Source organism: Vulpes vulpes, chromosome 2 (genome assembly GCF_048418805.1).
Source record: "Vulpes vulpes isolate BD-2025 chromosome 2, VulVul3, whole genome shotgun sequence".
Taxonomy (NCBI): domain Eukaryota; kingdom Metazoa; phylum Chordata; class Mammalia; order Carnivora; family Canidae; genus Vulpes; species Vulpes vulpes.
In genome coordinates this window covers 124,684,356-124,707,649 of record NC_132781.1, presented here as the reverse complement: position 1 = coordinate 124,707,649, position 23,294 = coordinate 124,684,356, and the positions used below count along the sequence as shown (strand labels likewise).

The 23,294-nt window shown below is 40.2% G+C and overlaps 1 protein-coding gene across 1 annotated transcript in view; it reads left to right on the top strand.

Moving 5' to 3' along the window:
* The first annotated feature begins 14,461 nt into the window (after positions 1 to 14,461).
* LARS1 (leucyl-tRNA synthetase 1) overlaps positions 14,462 to 23,294 on the top strand; it is a 75,574-nt gene continuing 66,741 nt past the window's right edge. The window contains exons 1-2 of the mRNA XM_026018482.2: positions 14,462 to 14,658; positions 22,888 to 23,006. Of these exons, the coding sequence (XP_025874267.1) occupies positions 14,653 to 14,658; positions 22,888 to 23,006 (125 nt within the window). The 5' untranslated portion in view covers positions 14,462 to 14,652. The remainder of the gene's footprint in view (positions 14,659 to 22,887; positions 23,007 to 23,294) is intronic.

Below are 23,294 nucleotides of genomic sequence, written 5' to 3'. Positions count from 1 at the left end.
GACAAGGCTCGCTCGCCCCGCCGGCCGGCCGTACCCAGTTAGGGAGGAGGGATGCAGCAAGGTAGGTGGAGAGCTTACGTGAACTCCTGGTGCAAGATGGTATCTTGGAGAAGGTGCTGTGCCTCTTAAAGGGGCCGCAGCACGTTTTTTGACCACGCCGCCGCCCGCCGCGGAACACCGGTGCCTGCTACTGGGAGTGCCTGGGGGAACCCAGCGAGCCCCTCAGCCTGCTTCCTTCCTCTCGTTTTTTTTTTTTTTCCTGGAAACACACTTGTGTCCCGAAATGACTCAGCTGTAGTAAATCTGCAACACAACGTGCAATACGTTCACGTTCGACACATTGCACAGAATGCAAAATTTTACTCCCCCCCCCCCCCTTACACAATCATTTTGCTCAGCACACATGCTTGCATTTTTCGCCGCTGTGCTTAAGTTACGCAGAAGGTTTCTGACAACCATGCCTCGGACTCCCAATAATCGTCATTTTTAAAACGTGGCGCACAGTTGTAAAAGGCTGAGGCCATTTCAATTTTACCAGTATTTTTAATACATGCTTCACTTACGAAGAAAAACGACTCATATTTTTTTAAATTCTGTTTTCACCTTCTCACCTGATACTAAAATTCAGTAAGGTTTGTTTTTTTGTTGTTGTTTTTTCTTTTTTGGGCAGGGAGAATTTGGTCAGCAAAAAAGTTTTTAGAAATATTTTTTTTTCACTCGAAATTACCAAAATAGGCAACTTAGTTTGTACTGGATGAGAAATTCCTTTTAAAGTTTTGAAATTGCTAGCTTGCAACTGGTCTTACAATGCTTATTCAACAACGAATACTGAGCACCTGCTCTATGCCAGCACTAGGTGAGGAACTAACCCTTGGATTCCAAAGGTGAGCAAAACAGAGTCTCTCCCAGAGAGTTGAACAGTTTATGGGATTATGCATTACAATAACATTTTGAAAAATACCTGATAAGCACACCCGTCCTATAAAAGAGATGGATCATCCTAAAATAATCAGGTATGCTATCTATACATAGAGCAGGAAAAAGCAAACTTTCTAAAAAGGGCTAAATAGTAAATACCTTTGGTTTTGTGGACCGTGAGGTCTCTGGCACCCACTCAACTCTGCTCTCTTGGCATGAAACTGGCTATAGGGAAATGATTAAGGCTGTGTCCACATAAAACATATAAAATTTCCAATTTTAGAAAATTTTCAAATGTCACAACATATTTTCTTGATTTTTTAAAAACCATTTAAAAATGTAAAAGCCATTGTTACCTTGAAGATGAACAGAAGCAGGTGCCAACAGGGTTTGGCTTGCTGGCTGCAGTATATAGACCCCTTAGATAGAGTAATATAGGCAAAATGCACTTAGAAATCATCTAACAAGCCCCCTTCAGTGATACCTTCTCCCCAACTTTGCAAATGAAAGAAGGAGGCCAGAGACTGAGTGGTTTACCCAGAAACACATATCTGCAGGTGGAGCAGAATTTGCATCTAGTTCTTAGCAAGCCCAGAGCTTTCTCATATCCAACTGTTGCCTCTTCTCTTTCTCCTCCTCCCTTTTATGCTTATCCATATTTCCTCCACTTCTTCCTACTATATAGATGAAGTGTTACCCAAAAATAACAAATTAAAAAAAGAGAAACGTAAGTGATGTGATTGGGCCTAAGGCTAGGAAAGAACTTGATGGTAGTGTGATAGAAATGGAACAGGAATTGCTTTTATCACAAAAGTTTGAAAAGTCATATCCATTTATATCGATCCAGCCTTTTGGGAGCTCAGATTCCAGTAGCCTAACCGTCAGGCATTGTAAATAATAATCCTAGCCTCGGTTGTTAAGTACATACTCTGTGCTGGCCCTGTGCTAAATATTTCAGTGTATTGTTGCTTCTCCTCTTCACAGTCCCCCTGTACAGTAAACAATATTCACAGATGAGAAAATGGCATTCCAGAGAGATCATGAAACTAATCAGTGGAAAGACCCAGCCTTGACCATGTGTGTTTGACCACAAAGTCCACACCTATAACCTTCACTGAAATATCTTGCTAGCAAACCTTGAAATATTAACCATGTGGTTCATTCAAAATTCATCCAACAAATATGTATTGAGCTCATTACCATCTATTAGACACTGTTCTTGGGATAGCAGAGAGTAAAGCTAGTATTAAATAAATGTTCTTTCCTTAGTTAAGGTGGATGTTAAGATGGGTACTTAACAAAGATTGGCTTTTCTCTCAGTTTTATCTTCATAAGAGGAGAAAAAGGTGTCAATCTACTTAAAGATTATTATTTTTTTAATTTTATTGATTTATTCATGAGATACAGAGAGAGGCAGAGACACAGGCAAAGGGAGAAGCAGGCTCAATGCAGGGAGCCTGACGTGGGACTCGATCCCGGGTCTCCAGGATCACTCCCTGGGCCGAAGACGGCACTAAACCACTGAGCCACCCATGCTGCCCAAGAGAGATTATTAATATAAGGCACTGAAAAGAGAGTGACTACAAGAAGAATATACATCTAAACAATCCTTGTTCAAACCAAATTCCCTTTCTTGGCTTGAAAGTAACTAGGCCTCAACCAGGAAGAACTGTTAACTCTGCGATTTCACACAAGTGTTGACAAAGGTGGATAGGCCTTCCATCCTCACAGTGTATTTGCCCACAGTTTTTTTGTCCTGTTCTCTAACTCGTGACCAAGAGCAATCCCAGATGTATGATAAAAAAAAAGGTTGAGAGTAATTTTTCAGAGTTATATTTCTGTGTAATTTATAATCACAATATGTCTCCATTAAATGCAATTAGACAAAACTTTGGTAGAATTTCAAACCAGGAACTTCATAGTTACCAACAGACTCTCTTACGTCTCTGCATTTATAGATGATCATCTATTTAAACAACACATACATCAAAATCTAGTCTCTGTTGAGTCTGGGTCACCAGTAGTAACCCATCTGACTCAGAGAAAAGTCACTTAGGGGCACCCGGCTGGCTCAGTCAGTGGAGCATGTGATGCTTGATCTTTGGGTCCCACATTGGTCATAGAGCCTACTTAAAAAAGAATAAAAATAGAGAGAAATAATAAAACAATTCTAAGAGTTAGAAAAATAAAAAAATAAAATAAAAATAAATAAAAGTCACTTGAATCTTGGCTATGCGAAAGCAAGGTGAGTTAGCAGATAAATAGGATATCAGTTGGAACTGTCTCTCTTCCTTATGGAAATGTAGATTTGTTTTCTTAGGAGAACTATGTTATGAGGAGTTTTTTACAAAATTCTGTCACACTACATACCTATAAGAATGACTAGTATTAAAAAAAAATAGAATGGCTAGTATAAATGGTAAAATGGTGCAGCCACTCTGAAAGAACAGTTTGGTATCTTCTCTCTAAAAACAAGGGCAGCTATCATATGACCCAACAATTACACTCCTGAGAATTTATCCCAGAGAAATGAAAACATGTTCATGGACAAAAACTTGCATACAAGTATTTATAGCAGTTTTGTTTATCACAGCCCCAAACTGGAATCATCCCAGATGACCTTAAACACGTGAGTGGTTAAACAAACTGTAAGACTTAGATACCATCATACCCTGGAATGCTACTCAGCAACAGAAAAGAAGGAGCTATTGATACATGCACCAATTTGGATGAATTAAGTTGAGTGAGAAAAGAAGCCAATCCTCAAAGGTTACATGTTGTATGGTTCCTTTTACATAACATTTTGAAAATGACACAATTTTAGGAGTAGAGGACAGAGATGGGGATGTGGAGGGAAAGTTGATGTGGTTATTAAAGGCAGCATGATGGATCCTTGTGATGTTGGAAGTGTTCTGTATCTTTTTAAAAAGATTTTATTTATTTGAGAGAATGAGAGAGAGAGAGCAAGCAAGCATATACACAAGTGGTGGAGAGGAGCAGAGGGAGAGAGAAGCAGACTCTTCACTGGGCAAGGAGTCCAACACAGGGCTCCATCCCAGGACACTGGGATCATGACTTGAGCTGAGGGCAGACGCCACCCAGGCGCCCCAGAAATGTTCTATATCTTGACTATGGGGGTAGACATAAGAATTACAAAAAAAAAAAAAAAAAGAATTACAGAGGTGAAAAAAAAAAGAATTACAGAGGTGATAACATCATATAGAATCTAATTTATATATATATATATATATATATATATATATATATATATATATATATAAAACGAATAAGCGTAAAACCAAACTCATACTGATGTCAGTATTCTGACCGATGTTATACTATGGTTTTGCAAATACTACCATTGGGGCAAATTGGGAAGTGTGCAAAAGGTCCCCCTGCATTATTTCTTACAGCTGCATATGACTATACAAATACCTCAATTAAAAATAAAAAGTTACTTCCCACATCGAGGCCAGTGTCAGTAGGGAGAAAAGGTTGAAAGTACCATATCTGGGTATACACATACCAGAAATAGTCTTCACCCCATTCTCTGAGAGCTTCATGGGTTCCCACTGGACCTGTGTTAAGGACCCAGGTCTAACATCCTTGCAGATTAGAAGGGCATCTAGAGGAGGTGTTCAAAGCTCTATTGCCATAGAGACTTTTTTTAAAAAGCAAGAAACAGCAACAACGAACTGACTAGACTTTGGTTCCCTCTGGTTATCCTGGTTATATTAGAAGTGAACTGCCCTCTTTTCTTTAGCTAGAATAAGCCCCTTGGGATTTGGACACATCAAATAATAATAACTCATACTCTTGTGCCAGGAACTCTGCCAAGCAACTTTCCATGGATTAGCTTCTTTAAGTTCCTGCATTGATTAATTGATTGATTGATGGGGGGAGGTACTGAGGGAGAGAGAGAATCTCAAGCAGGCTCCAAGCCTAGTGCATAGCCTGATGTGGTACTTGACCTCCTGATGTTGAGATCATAACCTAAGACAAAATCAACAGATGTTTAACTGACTAAGCCACCCAGGTGTCCTCCATTCTGCGTTTAGTTTTTTTTTTTTTAAGTTTGTTTATTTTTTAGTAATCTCTATAGCAATCATGGGACTCAAACTCATGACCCCAAAACCAAGAGTCACATGCTCTTCTAGCTGAGTCAAGCAGGCACCACTAGCCTTTCTTTCTTTCAAGCAATACTGGGGGCACCTGGCTGGCTCACTTCATAGACTGTGTGACTCTTGATCTCAGGATGGTGAGTTCAAGCCCCTTTGGGCATGGATCCTACTTAAAAAAAAAACTTATTGAAAAACCTATAATATGCAAAGCACTGTTAAAGTTCCTGGGGATATAGCAGTGAAGAAAATAGGTATTCTTTTGGAGATCTATTTTATAGGGAGGAGAACAATGACAACAGCCATATAATATGTCAGGTGGGAGACATCCTATAAGAAAAAAAAAGGATCAAGTGTGAGGATAGAGAGTGATAGAGAACTTAAAAGCACTCTCTGAGCAGTGGTCAGGAAGCAGGAAGGGTGTTAGTCACATGGATATCTGGGAGAAGAGCTTTCCAGGGAAATGCAAAGGCCTTGAGGCAGGAACTAGTTTCCACATTTAAGGAAGCAATGGGGCAGCAGTGGAGTGAGCCAGGAGAAAAATAATGGTAGAAGAGGTTATAAAAGTCATGAGAGACCAGGTCACAGAGGACTTTGTTGGTCATGGTAAGGACTTCAGGTTCTTTTTTTTTTTTTCTTAAGATTTTATTTATTTATTCATGAGAGACACAGGGAGAGGCAGAGACAGAGGGAGAAGCAGGCTCCATGCAGGGAACCAGATGTAGGACTCAATACTGGGAGTACAGGATCATGTCCTGGGCCAAATGCAGATGCCCAACCACTGAGCCACTCAGGGGTCCCAGGACTTCAGGTTCTTATTCTGAGTGAGACTGGAAGACACGGAAGGCTTTACGCAGACGAATAAAATTATCTGCTCTAGCTTTTAATTTTTAAAAACAGTATTGCTATGGCTGCCTTATGGTAATCAGGCTGGAAGGGATAAAAGTGGAGGTAGGAAAACCAGTGAGGAAGTAATGGTCCAAGCATGGGATGTTGGTGGCTTGACTAGAATAGCAGTGAAAGAGATGGTAAGAAGTTGGATTCTGGATATATTTTGAAGACAGAGTCAATGAGTTCTACTGAGAGATTAATTGTTGGTATGAAACACAGAGATGAGTCAAGGAGGACACCAAGGGGTTTGGCCTGAGTAACTGGCCTGAGGTGGGGAAAACAAGAAGCAGATTTTTATTTATTTATTTATTTATTTATTTATTTATTTATTTATTTATTTATTTATTTATTTATTTTTATGATAGTCACACACAGAGAGAGAGAGAGAGGCAGAGACATAGGCAGAGGGAGAAGCAGGCTCCATGCACCGGGAGCCTGACGTGGGATTCGATCCCGGGTCTCCAGGATCGCGCCCTGGGCCAAAGGCAGGCGCTAAACCCTGAAAACAAAACCGCCTTTAGCCTTTAGCACCTGCCTTTGGCCCAGGGTGTGATCCTGGATTCCCGGGATTGAGTCCCACATCAGGCTTCCTGCATGGAGCCTGTTTCTCCCTCTGCCTACGTCACTGCCTCTGTCTCTCTGTATCTCTCATGAATAAATAAATAAAATCTTAAAAAAAAAAGATGGAGTTTTCAACTGTGTTATATGTATAGTTCTTGGATCAAGTAAAATGAAGATAAGGAATTGACCATTGAATTTGGCAACATGGAAATCATTGATGACCTGGATAGTTCCATGGAGTGGAGGGAATAAACACCTGATTGGAACAGGTTCAGGAGAGGAATTAGAGACAGAAGGATAGTTCTCTTAAAGAGTTTTACTGCAAAAGGGAGTAGAGCAATGAGGATACTAGAAGGCATTGTGGGATAGAGAAGATAGGGTTAGCTTGCATTTGGTTCTGTTTTTCTTTATTACTTCTTGGTCTGCTTGCTTACATTAGGTGAGATGATATACATGAATTCAGATGAGTATGTAATGGAGAAAGAAAATCTGATGATGTGAAAGGCAAGGTGAGCAACTGCAACAATAAAATCTCCTAGTGGGAAAAAAGATGGGATTTAGTGTGCAAATGTCATGTAGGTCTTAATTGGAGTTCTGATTGTTCATGATACATGTTGATAGAGGTAATAAATGTAATTCATGGACGTTATTTACTGATTGCTTCTATATTTTTGGTGAATTAAGAAGAAGTCATCAGTTGAATGTGGGGAGGGGCTGCTGGATGTTTGGGGAGAGGGCAGAGAGGACAAAGCATCTTTGATTTCTCAACCATTTCAAGGATCTTCTCACCTCAGAGCCTTGCTGGTACTTTTTCCTGGAACTCTTTTCCATACATATCTCCATGGTTGAGTTTTTCTTGTCAGCTCAAATACCACCTCCTTAGGAAGGCCTTCCTGGACCATCACATTTAAATTAACACCTCACTTCCCTTCTCTGGTTATTTCCTATTACATATTTCTTCTTTTTTACAGATTTTATTTATTTACTCATGAAAGACACACATAGAGAGAGGCAGAGACATAGGCAGAGAGAGAAGCAGGCTCCATGCAGGGAGCTCGATGTGGGACTTGATCCTGGGACTCCAGGATCGCACCCTGAGCCGAAGGCAGATGCTCAACCACTGAGTCACCCAGGCATCCCTCTATTAGATATTTCTGTTTTATCTTCCTTAGAGCATTTTTCATGGTATGAATTTTTTAATTTGTTTTCTCTATCTCTTCCTAACCAGAATATAAATTTTCATGAGGTCATGATTTTTGTCCTCCTTGTTCTTTAGCCCTGAAAACAAAACCTGGTAGGTAATAGATGTTCAATAAATATTAACAAATGACTAATATAACATTACAACAATATTACCAAATAAGTACTTTTATCACCATGTTACTGTCACAAAGGGGTTAAATGATTTGCTCAGGGTCATACAAGTTTGGAATAGAGAGGGTGGAGGGTATCCATGATTCAGATCCAGGCAATCTAATGCTAGAACCCACATTCTCAGATACTGTATGGAAGACCATCTAGAAAAAGATACTGATTTCTGGCTATTAAGATTTTGAGAGTCCGGCCAATTAAAAAAGCAGGACTATTGTGCCCCCAATTTGTATAGTTTAGAACAGTCTCATTTTACTGATACTGTAAAAATAGGAATCTTAAATGTTGTAAATGCACAAAATAAATTTTAAAAATGTACTTCTTGAGGGACACCTGGGCGACTCAGTTGGTTAACTGTCTGACTCTTAATTTTGGTTCAGGTCATGATCTCGGGGTCATGAGATCAAGCCCTGCATTAGGCTAGTGCTAGGCATGGAGACTGCTTGAGATTCTCTTTCCCTCTCCCTCGGCCCCTCCTCGCATTCCCCAACTCACTCATGTGTTCCTTCTCTCTCTTTAAATAAATAAATTCCTCAAAATTGGAATCTTAGTAATATGTAATCAGTTGTCTTTGGCTGTTCCTTTGCTTTTTCTCCTCCCTTTCTTCTTTTCCCCCTTCCTTCCTTTCATTCCCTAAGGAGCCCGAGGACTGCTTCATGATGCTGATGGTAATGGTGGTGACAATTTGGAACAGATAGGCTATTTAGGAACTACAAGCAGTGTTTTGATGACTCAGGGGTCACGTTTCCTATATGAGCCCATGACATGGCTGGCAATGCTCTGTGGAATGTTGACAAGATGGCAGGCTGAAGCTTGTGTGGTTCCTGACTCTGGAGTCATATAGCACGAGTGAGTGATTGTTATTCCTGAGAATTATCAGTATCACTGCTGTAGGAGAAATCTAGGCAACAGAGGTTTCTTAAAATTTTAGTACCTATGAAGTGCAACTTCTCAAATTTGGTTACAATTGTCTTAATATCAAAGTGTCCCTAATTAACATGGTTACTTGTTCCTAGTTCACGTCAGTCAGATTTAGAATGTCCATTTATTATTTCCTTTTGGGCTTCTCTAACAAAATACCACAGCTGGGTGGCTTATAAAGAACAGAAATATATTTCTCATAGTTTTGGAAACTAGAAGCATGAGATCAGGGTGCCATCTCATACTGGGTGCGGGCAGTCTTCTGGGTGCCACATTTCCCTTTGTTTCACAAGGTAGAAGGGGGTGCTGAGCTTATAAATTCTCTTTTTGTTTGTTTGGTTGTTTTTTGTTTGGGTTCTTTTATTTTTTAAGATTTTATTTATTTATTTTAGAGAGAGAGTGTGGAGAGGGGCAGAGAAAGAGGGAATCTCAAGCAGACTGCCTGCCAAGCTTAGAGCCTCAAGTAGGGCTTGATCCCAAGACCCAAGACCCCAAGACCATGACCTGAACAGAAACCATGAGTCAGATGCTCAACCAACTGAGCCACCAGGTGCCCCTGGATTCTCTCTTTTTTAAAAGAGCACTAATCCCATTTGGAAGGGCTCCATCCTCTTGACCTAAGCACTTCCTTCAGATTGGCCATTGGGATTTCTACATATAAATTTGGTGGGGGGAACACAAACATTCAGACCCCAAAACTGATCAAACTGGCTTCCAGTATTCCCCACTTTTCTTCCTTCCTTCTTTCTCTTTAGCTTAATATTTCTTGAACATTCACTTACTATGAACCAGGCACTGGTCTAATTGCCTTGCTTGGTGTAGCTCCTTTTATTCTCACAGCAAACTGAAGAGGTAGATATTGTCATTATCCACATTTTACACACAAGGATCCAGGGGCCCAAGGTTGAAGGAACAGAGCTAGTATGGGACAGGGCCTCAATTTAGACCCAGGCATCATACTCCAAAGCCTTTGAGCACAACCATCACAGATTCTTCCTCTGCTGCCCATTCATTGTCAAAGGCTGCACACACAGCAACCTCAGGGTCAGCTAAGCTCAGAAGTCCTAGAAGGATCCTTCCTTCTTTTCTTTATACTCATTGTTTGTATCATTACAAAAAAAAAATCTGTTCTCCATTTAGAAAGAATAAAAGTAAATATAGAATACTAATGTAGCAAAAACAAAAACACCAATTTATTATTTTTTTTATTTTTTTAAATATTTTATTTATTTATTCATAGAGACACACACACACACACAGAGAGAGAGAGAGATGCAGAGACACAGGCAGAGGGAGAAGCAGGCTCCATGCAGAGAGCCTGACGTAGGACTCCATCCAGGGTCTCCAGGATCACACCCTGGTTGCAGGCAGCGCTAAACCGCTGGGCCACCAGGGCTGCCCAACACCAGACAATTTAAAAACAAAAGGTGTCAGGGCACCTGGGTGGCTCAGTTGGTTAAGCATCTGCCTTCGGATCAGGTCATGATCTCGGGGTCTTGGGATTGAGCCCCAGATCAGGGTGCCTGCTGGGCATGGAGCCTGCTTTGCCCTCTCCCTCTGCAGCTCCCCCTGGTTGTGCCCTCTCTTTGTCAAATAAATTTTTTTAAATCTCAAAAAAAAAAAAAAAAACCCAACCCCAAAACAAAAAAAACAAAAGGTGTCTAATAGGGTAGGGAAGTGACAACCATATTCATTGAGTGCTGCATACTTGTGGAACAGAAGTATCAAATGAGGTGCCCACAATTCTTTCCTCTGATTCCGTCATCTTAAGAGGGAAGTTAGGTAAATATGCATGAAAAACAAACACAAAGGGACTCAGAGACAAGCCAAAGCTAATTATAGCTTTATGTATCTAAATGGAGAAGTGGTGATTCAGTTGAATTTAGTAGAGTGACTGGTGGGGTGAGTTTGGAGGAAAAAAAAACAAGAGGAAGTGAGTTCTGTTGTGGAGTTTTGAAGAGTGAGCAGTATGGCCTGATACTTTGAGAAGGTGTATCACAATTATATGGTAAGAAGTAGCTCAAGTTAGGGAAGGCATTAATACGGGGCACAAGTAAGCTTTTATATTATTGCTTATTTTTTAAGTTTTTTAAAAAATATTTTATTTATTTATTTGAGAGAGAGAGAGGGAGCATAAGCAGGGTGAGGGGCAGAAGCAGAAGCAGGCTCTTCACTGAGCAGGGAGCCCAATGCAAGGCTCCATCCTGAGACTCCAGGATCATGACCTGAGCTGAAGGCAGACGCTTAACCAACTGAGCCACCCAGGTGCCCCAGATTTTCTATTTTTATTCAGACTAATGTTTATAGACTAATTTCCCTAACATAATAATAAAAATAGCTGACATCTTAAAGTTCTTACTCTATGCCAGGCTTATACATATATATGTATACATGGCTTACACACATATTCTTCTATATATATATATATAATATACATATTATTTCTTTAATCCTCATAGTGATCCTATGAGGTACTTACTTTTATGACCCTTATTTTACAAAGTGGTTAATTGAATTGCCTGAGGCCACCCAGCTAGTAAAATGATGAACTTGGTCTGTCTGATTCAGTGCTTGAATTCTCATCCACTGTGCTACCTTTCTAATTTCATTTATCTAGAAAGGCTATTCCATATGGCATAGCAAAGAATTGACAATTCTCAATTACAAAGCCATATTACTAAGACGCAATAAATTTCACTCTCTAAATATCTCTTGAATCTGTTTATCTTTCTCTACATTGACTGCCATCACCATAATCTAAACCGTCCTCACCTCTTACCTGGACAATTGCAATAACTTTCTTCTTCCACTTTTGCTTTCTTTCAATCCTTCTTCAGGATGAATTTTCTATTACACAAATTGGACCATGTCTCTTCCTTGCTTAAAACACTTCCACAGGTTTCTGTCTCTCCATTTGCTTCAGTGTTTGCCTCTTCCACTAGACTGCAAGCTCTATGTAGGTGGTGACTGCGTCAGTCTTGTTCAAATGTTGTATCTCCAGGAGCGCCTGGCTGGCTCAGTTGGAGGAGCAAGCAACTCTTGATCTCAGGGTAGTGGGTTGAAGCCCCATGTTGGATATAGAGATTACTTAAACAAATAGTATTGCTTCTCCAGCACGTAGCATAGTGCCTTGTATGTAGTAGAAGCTAACTTAATTTTTGTTGAATGAATGGAATCCAAATGATCCTTTAAAAAAAAATGAATATTACTCGGGCAGCCTGGGTAGCTCAGTGGTTTAGCACTGCCTTCGGCCCAGGGCGTGATCCTGGAGACCCGGGATCAAGTCCCACATTGGGCTCTCTGCATGGAGCCTGCTTCTTCTCCCTCTGCCTGTGTCTCTGCCTCTCTCTCTCTCTCTCTGTGTCTCTCATAAATAAATAAAATATTAAAAAAAGAATATCACTCACTTATAGGAAATAGGTTAGTAGGGGATGGGGATGAGGACATTTATTTATTTTTTTTTAATTTTTATTTATTTATGATAGTCACACAGAGAGAGAGAGAGAGAGGCAGAGACACAGGCAGAAGGAGAAGCAGGCTCCATGCACCGGGAGCCTGATGTGGGATTCGATCCCGGGTCTCCAGGATCGCGCCCTGGGCCAAAGGCAGGCGCCAAACCGCTGCGCCACCCAGGGATCCCGACATTTAAATAGGGGATAGGTTTTTCACAATTTGTAATCATGTAGTAACTTGTTTATTTTCTTTGATGTCTCATGCCCTTTAGCTTGTAGGCTCCATAAGGGCAGGAACCACGTCTGTCTTGTTCCTTACTATATCCTAGCTCTATGTTAAGTTCACAGGAGGTAACCAAGGAATATCTATTGCATGAATAATTTCAATTACCAATGTGAATTGGAAGCTGATGAATCAAAGGTGACAAATAGCACTGATAAGGGCAGAATTGGAACAGGAAACTATAATCATAGTTATGGGAGCTGTGGAGGATGAGGATTCTTTTATTCATTCAATAAATGTTTATAAGGCCCCTTTATGTGCCAGACTCTGCTAGGCAACCTCTCTGCTATCATGTAGCTTCCAGTCTAGTGATAAATAAATAGGCTACTAAAATTCAATGAGGGGTGTCTGGGTGGCTTGGTGGACTGAGTGTCTGACTCTTGATTTTGCCTCAGGTCAAGAATTCAGGGTGTTGAGACCAAGCCCCACCTCAGCCCCAAGCTCAGCAGGGTGCTTGAGATTCTTTCTCTCTCCCTATGGGTGCAGGTGCTCTCTTTCCGTCTCTCAAATAGATCAATCAATCAATCAACCTTTAAAAAAATTCAGAGAGAGAAATTTCCCAAGGGAAGGCAGTAAAGGTGTGCTTCACCTTAGGAGGGGACATTTAACCCAGACGTGGGCTGTCAGGAAGTATATGTCTAAACTGTTTGTAGCTAATGTAAGAAGGCATGGAAAGTGATGGAGAGTATTTGCATGTGTAATGAGCCCAGAGGCAGGAGAGTCACTGGTAGGTTCTCCATAGCCCAAGTTTCCTTGTTCACATCTTTCATGCAACACATTTTGTTGAGTCTATACCATGTGCTAGGCATCATTTGGATATTATTTTTATTATTATTTTTAAAGATTTTATTCATTTATTCATGAGAGACACAGAGAGAGAGAGAGGCAGAGACACAGGCAGAGGGAAAAGCAGGCTCCATGCAGGGAGCCTGACGTGGGACTCAGTCCTGGGACTCCAGGATCACGCCCTGGGTCCAAGCAGGGGCCTAATCACGGAGCCACCCAGGGATCCCCTCATTAGGATATTATTAAATTTTTATCTCAAAACTAGTTGTTGAAAATGTATACATATACATATATGATTTTAAATTCATTAAATTTATTAAACTTTTTATTTAAAAATTATTTTTTCTCCCCTCAGTCCTTTAGGAAGACACATTTCTGGGCTGGGTACCCCACCCCGAAAATGCTTTGTCGATGCTTTATAAATATTCACTGAATTAATAAACAAATGCAGGTGAGAGCACCTAATCTGACCTCAGAAAGTAAAAGCCCGGATCGTTGCTCGTCAATACATCTTTCTTCCTATGACGGAAATGTCCTACATGTGCACTGTCCGATGATACCGTAACCACCAGGCACACGGACTACCGAGCACCTGGAAGGTGGCTACTGCGATTAAAGAACTCAATTTTAGATTTTACTGAAATTTTAATTTAAACGTCAATAGCCACACGTGATTCGTGACTTCCTATCGGAGAGTTCAGCCTAGAGTGCTGGCACAGTTGAAATAGGGTGAGCGTGGCACTGCAACCCCGTAGGTTTCCTTAAAAACAGATTGTTAATAAATGGCTATAAAATGTCTGGATTCTGGGCTGTTGAATGCCACCGACAGCACTAAAAATCTGTGCACAGTCGCAAGCCATAATTAGCACCTCGGTCACTGAAGGCTAATAAACCTTGCATCCCGGCTCGCCGACCGACACCCAACCCAGCGACGCGGGGTGAAAAGGTTGAAGGTCGGGGAACTCCACCTCAGCAGGGGCGCGCACGCGGCAGCCATCCCGAGCAGCCTCACGGACTTTGTAGTTCAACCTTCCCGTGACATCACTACCTGTGTGTCACCACAGCGTGACCCTTTGGGTCAGCTTCCGGTGGCCTGTTGCTCTCTGGGAATTGTAGTCAATGGGTGCCTGCTGGCCTTGGGCTCTAGCAGTCTGGAAACTACAATTCCCGGCGGGCTACGAGACGCACAAGGCAGTAGTTAGCAGGGAGTGGGCGATTGCCTCATCAGGTGTCGAGTGTGTGCCCTAGTGTCGTGGGAGGCCTGTCTGCCCCCCGGAAGGAAGGGAGAGGAGGTGACCACTACTTTGAGAGGATAGCCGAGGTCACTGTCGTGGTTTGCAGACGCGGTGCCATGGCGGTGAGTTCTGGCGGGAGGAGAGTCCGCTCAGCCCGGCCCTAGAACCCGGCTGAACTGTCGGCTTTTGCCAGAATCCAGGGGCTCCATGTGGTAGTCGTTGTCCTGAAGGGAAAAACCCTATTTCAAAGGAAGGGAATGCCTTGACTAAAATTGTAGTTTTACAATTAGGTGTGGGTGTTGTGAGGATGTGCTTTTTCTCGCCGGCTGTTGAGCTAGGAACGGGTATCTTTAACTTTACACCCTACTTAATGTAACGTGTGTTAGTTTCACGCAAGTGTCCAAAACCTATTTGGAGAGAAGGGAGTGGGTAAACCTTGTTCCTCCTCTTAAACAATTATGAGCACTTCCCGGTAAAACACTCACAAATCTCTACACTCATGGTGTTTACATGTGTGTGTGAGAGAGTTACAGACTAAAATATTTGGTGAATATGTCAGTTGCCAGTAAGTGCTATGGAAAAAAAAAAAAAAAAAAAGAGCAGGAACGGGAGACTACCGATAGGGTTGCAGTTTTAAAAGGGCGATCCAGAAAGGGTTTGCTCGGGATGGGATGAGCCTTGGGTGTTATATGCAACTGATGAATTCTTAAACTCTGCATCCGAAACTAATGATGTTGGCTAAGTGACTCTTAAAAAAAAAAAAAAAAAAAAAAAAAAAAAGGAAAAAGGAAGGCTTTGCTAAGAAGTTGGCATTGTGGTAAAGAGAAGCAAGCCAGGCAGCCAAATGGACCCAAAGACTTGCAGGCAGAAGCAACAATGTGAGCTTACCAGACTGAGCCTCCAGGATGGACAATTCTTGAGGGATTTTATAAAGGAGAGCAAAGGAATGGGGTGATAGGAAGGTCAAAAGAGACTTTTTTCTTTTTTGAAAGGTAGAAATTACACAATGCTTGTATGCCTATGGGAATTACCCCATAGAGAGGAAAAATTGATGTCCTGTTACTGAAGAGAGTAGAGGAGATAAGATCAAGTGCATCAGTGGAGAGTCAAGCAGAACCACACTCGTCCAAGTAACAGGAAACTGAAGACAGACTATGGGTACACATGCACGTGGGTAGGCAGACATGATGAGGGAGGTTGTAAACATTTTCTGTTCATTTCTGTTTTCTCTTTGAATTAAGAGCCAAGATTGTCAGCTAAGAATAACGATGGAAGAGGAAATGTTGGAGGCTTGAGGAGAGAGTCTTGTTTAGGACATTGCTGTCAGTAGAACTTCCTGTGATGAAGATGTTCTGTATTTGCACCAATTTGGTGCCACTGGCCACTTGGCGGCTATTGGGCACTTGAAATGTGGCTGGTGCAATGAAAGGACTGGATTTTACAATAACTTTAAAATTTAAAAAGTCACATGTGGCTAGCTCGTGGCTACTGTACTGGGCAGTATACACATTAAAGTTTGAGAAGCACTAGTCTAGAAGGAGTAAGTTAACTGAGTGGATTTCAGAAATTAGTATTGCTAGGCATCTCTTGACCTTAGTGGACGTGAATTTAAATTGAGGCCAGTCAACGTGAATGGTTATCTCCCGCCACTTTCAGCTGCCTGGTGGAGGGAACAGAGCAGGTGCATAGGAGGGTTGGAGTTTTGGCAGGCAGGGATGGTGAAGAGAAAAGTGAAGGAGGATGGATTTAAGGAATGGAAATAAGGACTTGGGGTAGGAGGGGCCTAAGGATTAGCGAGAATAGGTCCTGATCAGTAGGTCCTGCTGGAGTTGAAGAATTACTGGAGCTGGAATTCTAGTAAAGACCAATAATACCAATAACATTTCTTGTGTGTCATGCTTTGTGTTTAGCATTTTAGTTGAATTGTCTCATTGAGTCTTCACACTAATCTATTTGAGTTAGGCAGAGTGCTTAACTAACAGGTCCGACTTCTCATAACTAGGACAGGATGAAAGTGGATTAGAACTCAAAGAGATTGACTCATTTCTCAGTCACTGTGCCATCCTACTTTCCAGGAAAACACTTGCCTTCTGCGTCCTGGTCTAGGGCTTTTTCTTCTGTTCCCAGTTGCTCAATGCCTCCCCATCAACCCCCACTCTCCCATGGTGATAACCTTATCTGATGTAGCATTTGCAGATCTCTCTCTCTCTCTCTCTCCCTCTCCCTCCGTCCCCCTCCTTCTCCTCCTCCCTCCCTCTTTTCCTCCCTCTCTCCCCCCCCTTTTGGTGTTCATGGGAATGGGCTTTTCAGTTTGGAAGATTTTAATTATCTCTCTCTTTTTTTTTTTTAATTTTATTTATTTATTTATGAGAGACACACAGAAAGAGAGAGGCAGAGACACAGGCAGAGGGAGAAGCAGGCTCCATGCAAGGAGACCAACGTGGGACTCGATCCTGATCCCAGGTCCCCAGGATCACACCCTGGGCTGAAGGCAGTGCTAAACCGCTGAGCCACCCAGGCTGCCCTGTTTGGAAGATTTTAATACATTTTTTCCATCATTTTAAGTTTTATATAAGGAAAGTGGCAACATTTCTGGTAGATACAATTGTTTTACTTTATTCGCTTCTTGGCTTCTGAAAATGTTCGCGTTTTACACTGTTGTGATACTGGACTGACATTAAAGTTAGTTTTATTGGAAGAATCCAATAAGAGCTCTCTTTAGAAAGAACAAGTAACAATACAAATAAAACGTACTGATTATCTGTGCCATGCATTAATGTTTTATATAATTTTTCATCAAAATAACCCTATAAAAGTAGGTGGTATTATTATCCCCATTTTACTGATGTGGAAAATAAGGCATCACATCTAGCCAGAGGAGGAATTAGAATTCATTTGGTCCAATTCTGGAGCCCATTCTCTTAATCATCGTGCTATCCCCAGGTGTAAGCTAATTAGGAAATTTCTTTTGCAAACACCTCCCATAAGGAAACTTTTCTCTTTCCAAAGGAAATCTTAACAATACTGAAGTGTATAAGACAATGAACATGTGATAGCTTGAATATAATATTATTTTTATTTCATAATTAGATTTATAAACACCAAACTAATTTTTTTTTCATATCAAAGTAGTATTTATTTTTTAGAGCTTTTGAAAGTTTTAATCTCTTCTAGTTATATGTCAGACTTTTAGAGGGGATCTGGGGATGTGATATAATAAACATAATAGCCAACTTAGAAAATTATTGTTTTTAAACTTTCATTTGGAAAATTTAAATAGTAAACAAAACAGAGATAGTAATAGTATTAGGTACTTCTATCACTCAACTTCAGTAATTGATAGTTCAGGGCCATCTTGTTTTGTTTCATGTATCCCTCCCTTGTACCTTGTCCCTCCACTCCTCAGGATTCATTTTAGACAAGTTCCAGGTACCGTACATGTTTGATATATTTTAATATAAAGTTTTTACATCAATACATAGTTTAGTAAGTTTTTTTTTAGTATAATGATAATTTCTCTTAAAACAGCCCCAATGCCATTTTCACACTTAATAAAAATCACGTGATGTCAGGATGTCTGTTTGTGGTATTGGTTGACATCGTGCATTTACCATGGGTCTAGCACTATGCTAAGTCCTTCATGTGTATTAACTTTTTTAATCCTCATGTGAATACTACAAGGTAGGCATAATTTTTATCCTCATTTTATAGATAGGTAGAAAAATGGAGGCTTAGACAGTTTAAGGAATTTGTCCAGGATTTTACAGCTAGTAAGTGCTAGAGCTAGGAGATGGCCAGAATCCCAAGAGAAAGCAGAAAAAGAAGTCAGAAGATGAGGGTTTTGTCCAATTCGACCCTTTGGTGGCACAACAATCTCTGAGTTTCAGCTTTATCATCTTTGAAATGATAGCTGTTGGTCTACCCACTTCTTAGGGTTGTTGTTAAGATCAAAAAAGTTATTGATCGTAAAAGTTTTTAGCTGCAGGATACTACGAGTATATGAAAGAGTTTGTTATCTAGTTTAATGGTTCTTGACTCATGATGATTTTGTCCCCCTGAGACCATTTGATTTGGAGAGTGTTGAGATTGTCATAGCTAGAGGATGTGCTGCTGGCATCTAGTGGCTAGGAGTCAGAGATGCTTCTAAGCTTCTTACAATGGACAAGATGAAACACAAAAAATTATTTAGCTTAAACCATCAATAACTGCCAAAGTTTAGAAACTCTGATTTTGGCTAATAATAGCCTTTTAACTAATTATTATAACCAATTGTCTAGTTAAATAGCCAGTACAAAAATTAAGGCTTACATTGATCAGGTTACTTTCCCAACTTGTTATATAACAAGTTGATGCTGGGGCCAAAATCAGATTTCATTTTTTTTTTTTTAAGATTTTATTTATGAGAGGCAGAGGGAGAAGCAGGTTCCATGCAGGGAGCCAAAATCAGATTTCATTTTTTTTTTTTAAGATTTTATTTATGAGAGGCAGAGGGAGAAGCAGGTTCCATGCAGGGAGCTCGACGTGGGACTCGATCCTGGGGCTTCAAGATCACACCCCAGGCTGCAGGCAGTGCCAAACTGCTGCGCCACCGGGGCTTCCCTCAGATTTCATTATAATTGACCTTTGATGGGGGCACCTGGGTGGCTCAGTGGTTGAGCATCTGCCTTAGGCTCAGGTTGTGATTCTGGGGTCCTGGGATCGAGTCCCACATTGGGTTCCCCACAGGGAGCCTGCTTCTCCCTCTGCCAATGTCTTTGCCTCTCTCTCTCTCTGTCTCTCATGAATAAATAAATACAATCTTTTTAAAAAAGAAAAACAAAAACAATTGATCTTTGATGTTTTGAGGAGTGAATTTTTTGAGAAACAGAAACCTCAAAGAAGAGTTTTTGTGTATTTAGTGTGCTCAAAAACAATGAAAAGAAACATATAGTTCTAAGTAATTTGTGAAGACTTTGCTTTCATGTTCTTTGAAGTGGGTGACATGGTCATTTTTAAGCCAAAAATATTTTTACTATAACTTCTGTGTCTATGGCATTGGTATTTGGTGGTGAGATGACTATGAGAGATGTAAAATCTGCTGTCTGCCAGGAATTCACAGCTCAACTGGGTAAATGTCTTAGGGATCATTTGGTTGTATGCAATAGAAGCCAACTCAAGTTGATTAATGAGGAATTTAATAACGATACAGTGTGATTTCATATCACTCATGACCCGAGGGTAGGAGGTACAACTAGGCTTCATGAGCTAGGCTGTGTTGGTATGAAGACAAGTAAATTAGTATCACACTTTATTAGATGTATTTACAATATATTAAACTTTTTTCTTCAGCCTTCAAATTTGTTTTTTATTTCTGATTTTAGAATACATTAAAATTATTTTTGTGAACTCCAATAAGTATTGTGGGTCCAGGCACCGTGCCTACTCTATTTACCGATTAAGTCATCTGTTAGGCATTGTACAGGCTGGGTTTTTTAATTTTTTAATTTTAAGATTTTATTTTTAAGTAATCTCTTTACCCAATGTAGGACTTTAATTCCCAACCCTGAGATCAAAAGTAGCATGCTCTGCTGGCTGAGCCAGCCAGGCGCCCTGGCGTGGTGCAGGCTGTTTCAAAGGCTGAGTAGGATCTTCTGCCCCAAACTCCTTTGCTAGAACACAGCTCCAATCTAACTGGGACTTCATCTAGAAGCATGGAAGAGTACATTTAACCAGCTCCGATGCACTACTTTAAATAAGACTGGGCTTTTGTTGTTGAGAAAGAAAAAGAAGGAACAGGTATTGAGTAGGCAACCCGCTGTCTCTGCCATAGCTTGTCTTCAGATGGTAGTGTTTGTGTATTAGTATTGAAAACTGGTTCACGTGTATAGAAATAGACTTGTAACTTACAGGTTACCTGTTAAGAGGAGGGTTTGGTAGTAAGAAGGAGCACAGGAGCTAAGGGACTGAATGAAGGTGGTTAGCAGCAAAAATGGAAAGGAGTGAATAGATGAAGGCCCTTATTCTTCTCTGGAAAAGGAACTACCTTATGTAACCATACTTTTATGAAAATTCTTGGGAAAGAGTCCAAATTGCTTAGTACCTTGATTCAAATATGAATGTAGTTCTGCATTTTTCCAAATGTGCTAAGCTCCCTGTCTCACCTGAGCCTCTGTTCAGTGTAGTTTCTCTGTCCTCATGCCTCCCCAATCTCTGCCTTGCTCTCTCATCTTTCAGGTCTCAGCTAATCACCTGCATTGGTCATCAACAGGTTATGCTATGCCATCTTTAATATGTTCCTACCCACCAATATTACCTCTATGCCAGCACTAAACACAGGGTGGTGTCAATATCTGCCTGTCTTTCTCACAGGACTACTGAAGTTTGTTCATGGTAGGGACTGGTAACTTGCTTTTCATTATATCCTCAAGATACAGCTTATAGCAGGTTCTCAAAAAATGCCTGTTGAATATTTAAAGATTTTAAAAGAGAATTGAATAATATATTGCCCACTTTTGCATATTGTGGCCACAAAAAAAAAAATAACAGATTAGGAACTCAACCACTGAGCCAACAAGGCACTAAATCTTAATCTTAATACTGATAGTTATTTTTATTGCATAATACATAAAGTATATTTAGGATAGTTATTGGAGCAATAGAGTTAAGGTTGGGATATTTTTGACTGCACAGAATTCCTCTTTGCAAAGTGCGCAAATTTGTGTAACCATTTAAAAAACAGCAAAGAATCCAACGTATCTGTGATATGAATAGAAAGCTTTTTAAAATTTTTATTTTATTTTATTTTTTTAGTAAACCCTATGCCCATTATAGGGCTTGAACTCATGACCCTGAGATGAAGAGTCTCAGGGTCGTGAGTTTGTTCTGCTAAGTCAGCCAGATGCCCCAATTTTTAAAAAAAGTAATATAAAATGTATGTGTAAATATATATTTAAGCTCTGTCCAATGTGGGACTTGAACTCACGACCCCATGATCAAGAGTGTATGCTCTACCAATTGAGCCAGCCAGGCACTCCATTGAAAAGCATTTTTTAACTTATTGGGTGAAAAGAGAGGAGGAGGCATGATTAAAGGAGACTGAATTGCAGGTGTTAGGGTACTTAGCAGGGGCTCCTGGCTAGCCCAGTAAGTGGAGTATGCAACTCTTCGTCTCAGGGTTGTAAGTCTGAGCCCCATGTTGGGTGTAGAGATTTCTTTTAAAAAAATCTTTAAAAAAAAAAAAAGTATGAGTAGAACCCCCGTATTTTCTCATTTGAAAATGCTGCAGAATCTGGAAATGTTAGCATGTAGGAAGAGGAAGAAAATCTAATTTCAGTTCAAATAACTTTATACCAGAAAATAAAGTTTTAGAAACTAAAAGTAAATTTAAAAACAGAATTGGATTTGTATATTATTTGGTATCTAGCTTTCACAGTTGCCTTTTCTATTAGCATTCCATTCCACTCTAGCTTTGGTACACTTGCTCTTATAAGCTAATTTTTTTTTGTTTTGTTTTCTTTTTCACAGAGTCACAAACTGAGAAAGAAGTGCTAATTCTTTTTTTCTCAAAGATAGAATGATCATGGGTATTCTTTGCTTTCACTTTCAGTCATGAGTAGCTTACAGGATGATGGCAATGTTGCCATGTAGATCGGATATTACTAGAGACATGCTTGCTATTCTGTGTTTCATTTTAATTTCATATTAATAGTCTATTAATTATTTTGGAGAGAAGTTCATCAGTTTCCTTGAAAAAAAAATAGATGACTAATCCTCCTTCAGCATCTTCCAACTAGGTGTTAACATCCATCTTTGGTGGGGATAATTGTAGCCTGGCCAGCAGGTTACTGCTCCATCCTGTACTTTTCTAAGAATTAATGCATTTTAACTAAATGAGAACAGTATCTGTTTGACAGAAGTATCTGTTTTAGTCTGACTTTAAAAAGTATTTATATATTTAAATAATTCATTAACCATCCTTTTAGGTTTAAAGTGGACAGATCATGATAGCCCTGATTTTTAATCATGTTTGTTTAAAATTTGAGATAACCACAGAAAAATTGCCTATCCAGTAAACAGCTCGGTTTTGTTTGAACCCAGTTAAAAAAAATTTTTTTTTAAAACAAGCCTGTAGGGATCCCTGGGTGGCGCAGTGGTTTGGCGCCTGCCTTTGGCCCAGGGTGCGATCCTGGAGACCCGGGATCGAATCCCACGTCGGGCTCCCGGTGCATGGAGCCTGCTTCTCCCTCTGCCTGTGTCTCTGCCTCTCTCTCTCTCTCTCTCTCTCTCTCTCTGTGTGACTATCATAAATAAATAAAACTTAAAAAAAAAAATAAAACAAGCCTGTATAGATTATTCTCTTTTGTGTCTAATAGGAAAGAAAAGGAACAGCCAAAGTAGACTTTTTGAAGAAGATTGAGAAGGAAATCCAACAGAAATGGGCTACTGAGAAAGTATTTGAGGTTGATGCATCTAATTTAGAGAACCAGACTGGGTAAGTAATACTTTGTGAAGTTCAACACTTTGTGTTTCCGAAACTGTTGGCTGCAGAAACCACTTTATGGAAAGGATAAGACAGATTGTATTTATAATGTCTGAAACAGGCTGAAGGAGTAACTTCTACTTTCTGCTTTTGAAATTAGGATCCTGTTTCCTTTTGGAATTCCTTTTTTTTTTTTTTTTTTTTTAGTAGGCACAGGGCACCTGAGTGGTTCACTTGATTGTCTAACTCTTGATTTTGGCTCAGGTCATTTTTCAAGGTTGTAAATTGGTCTCTACACTC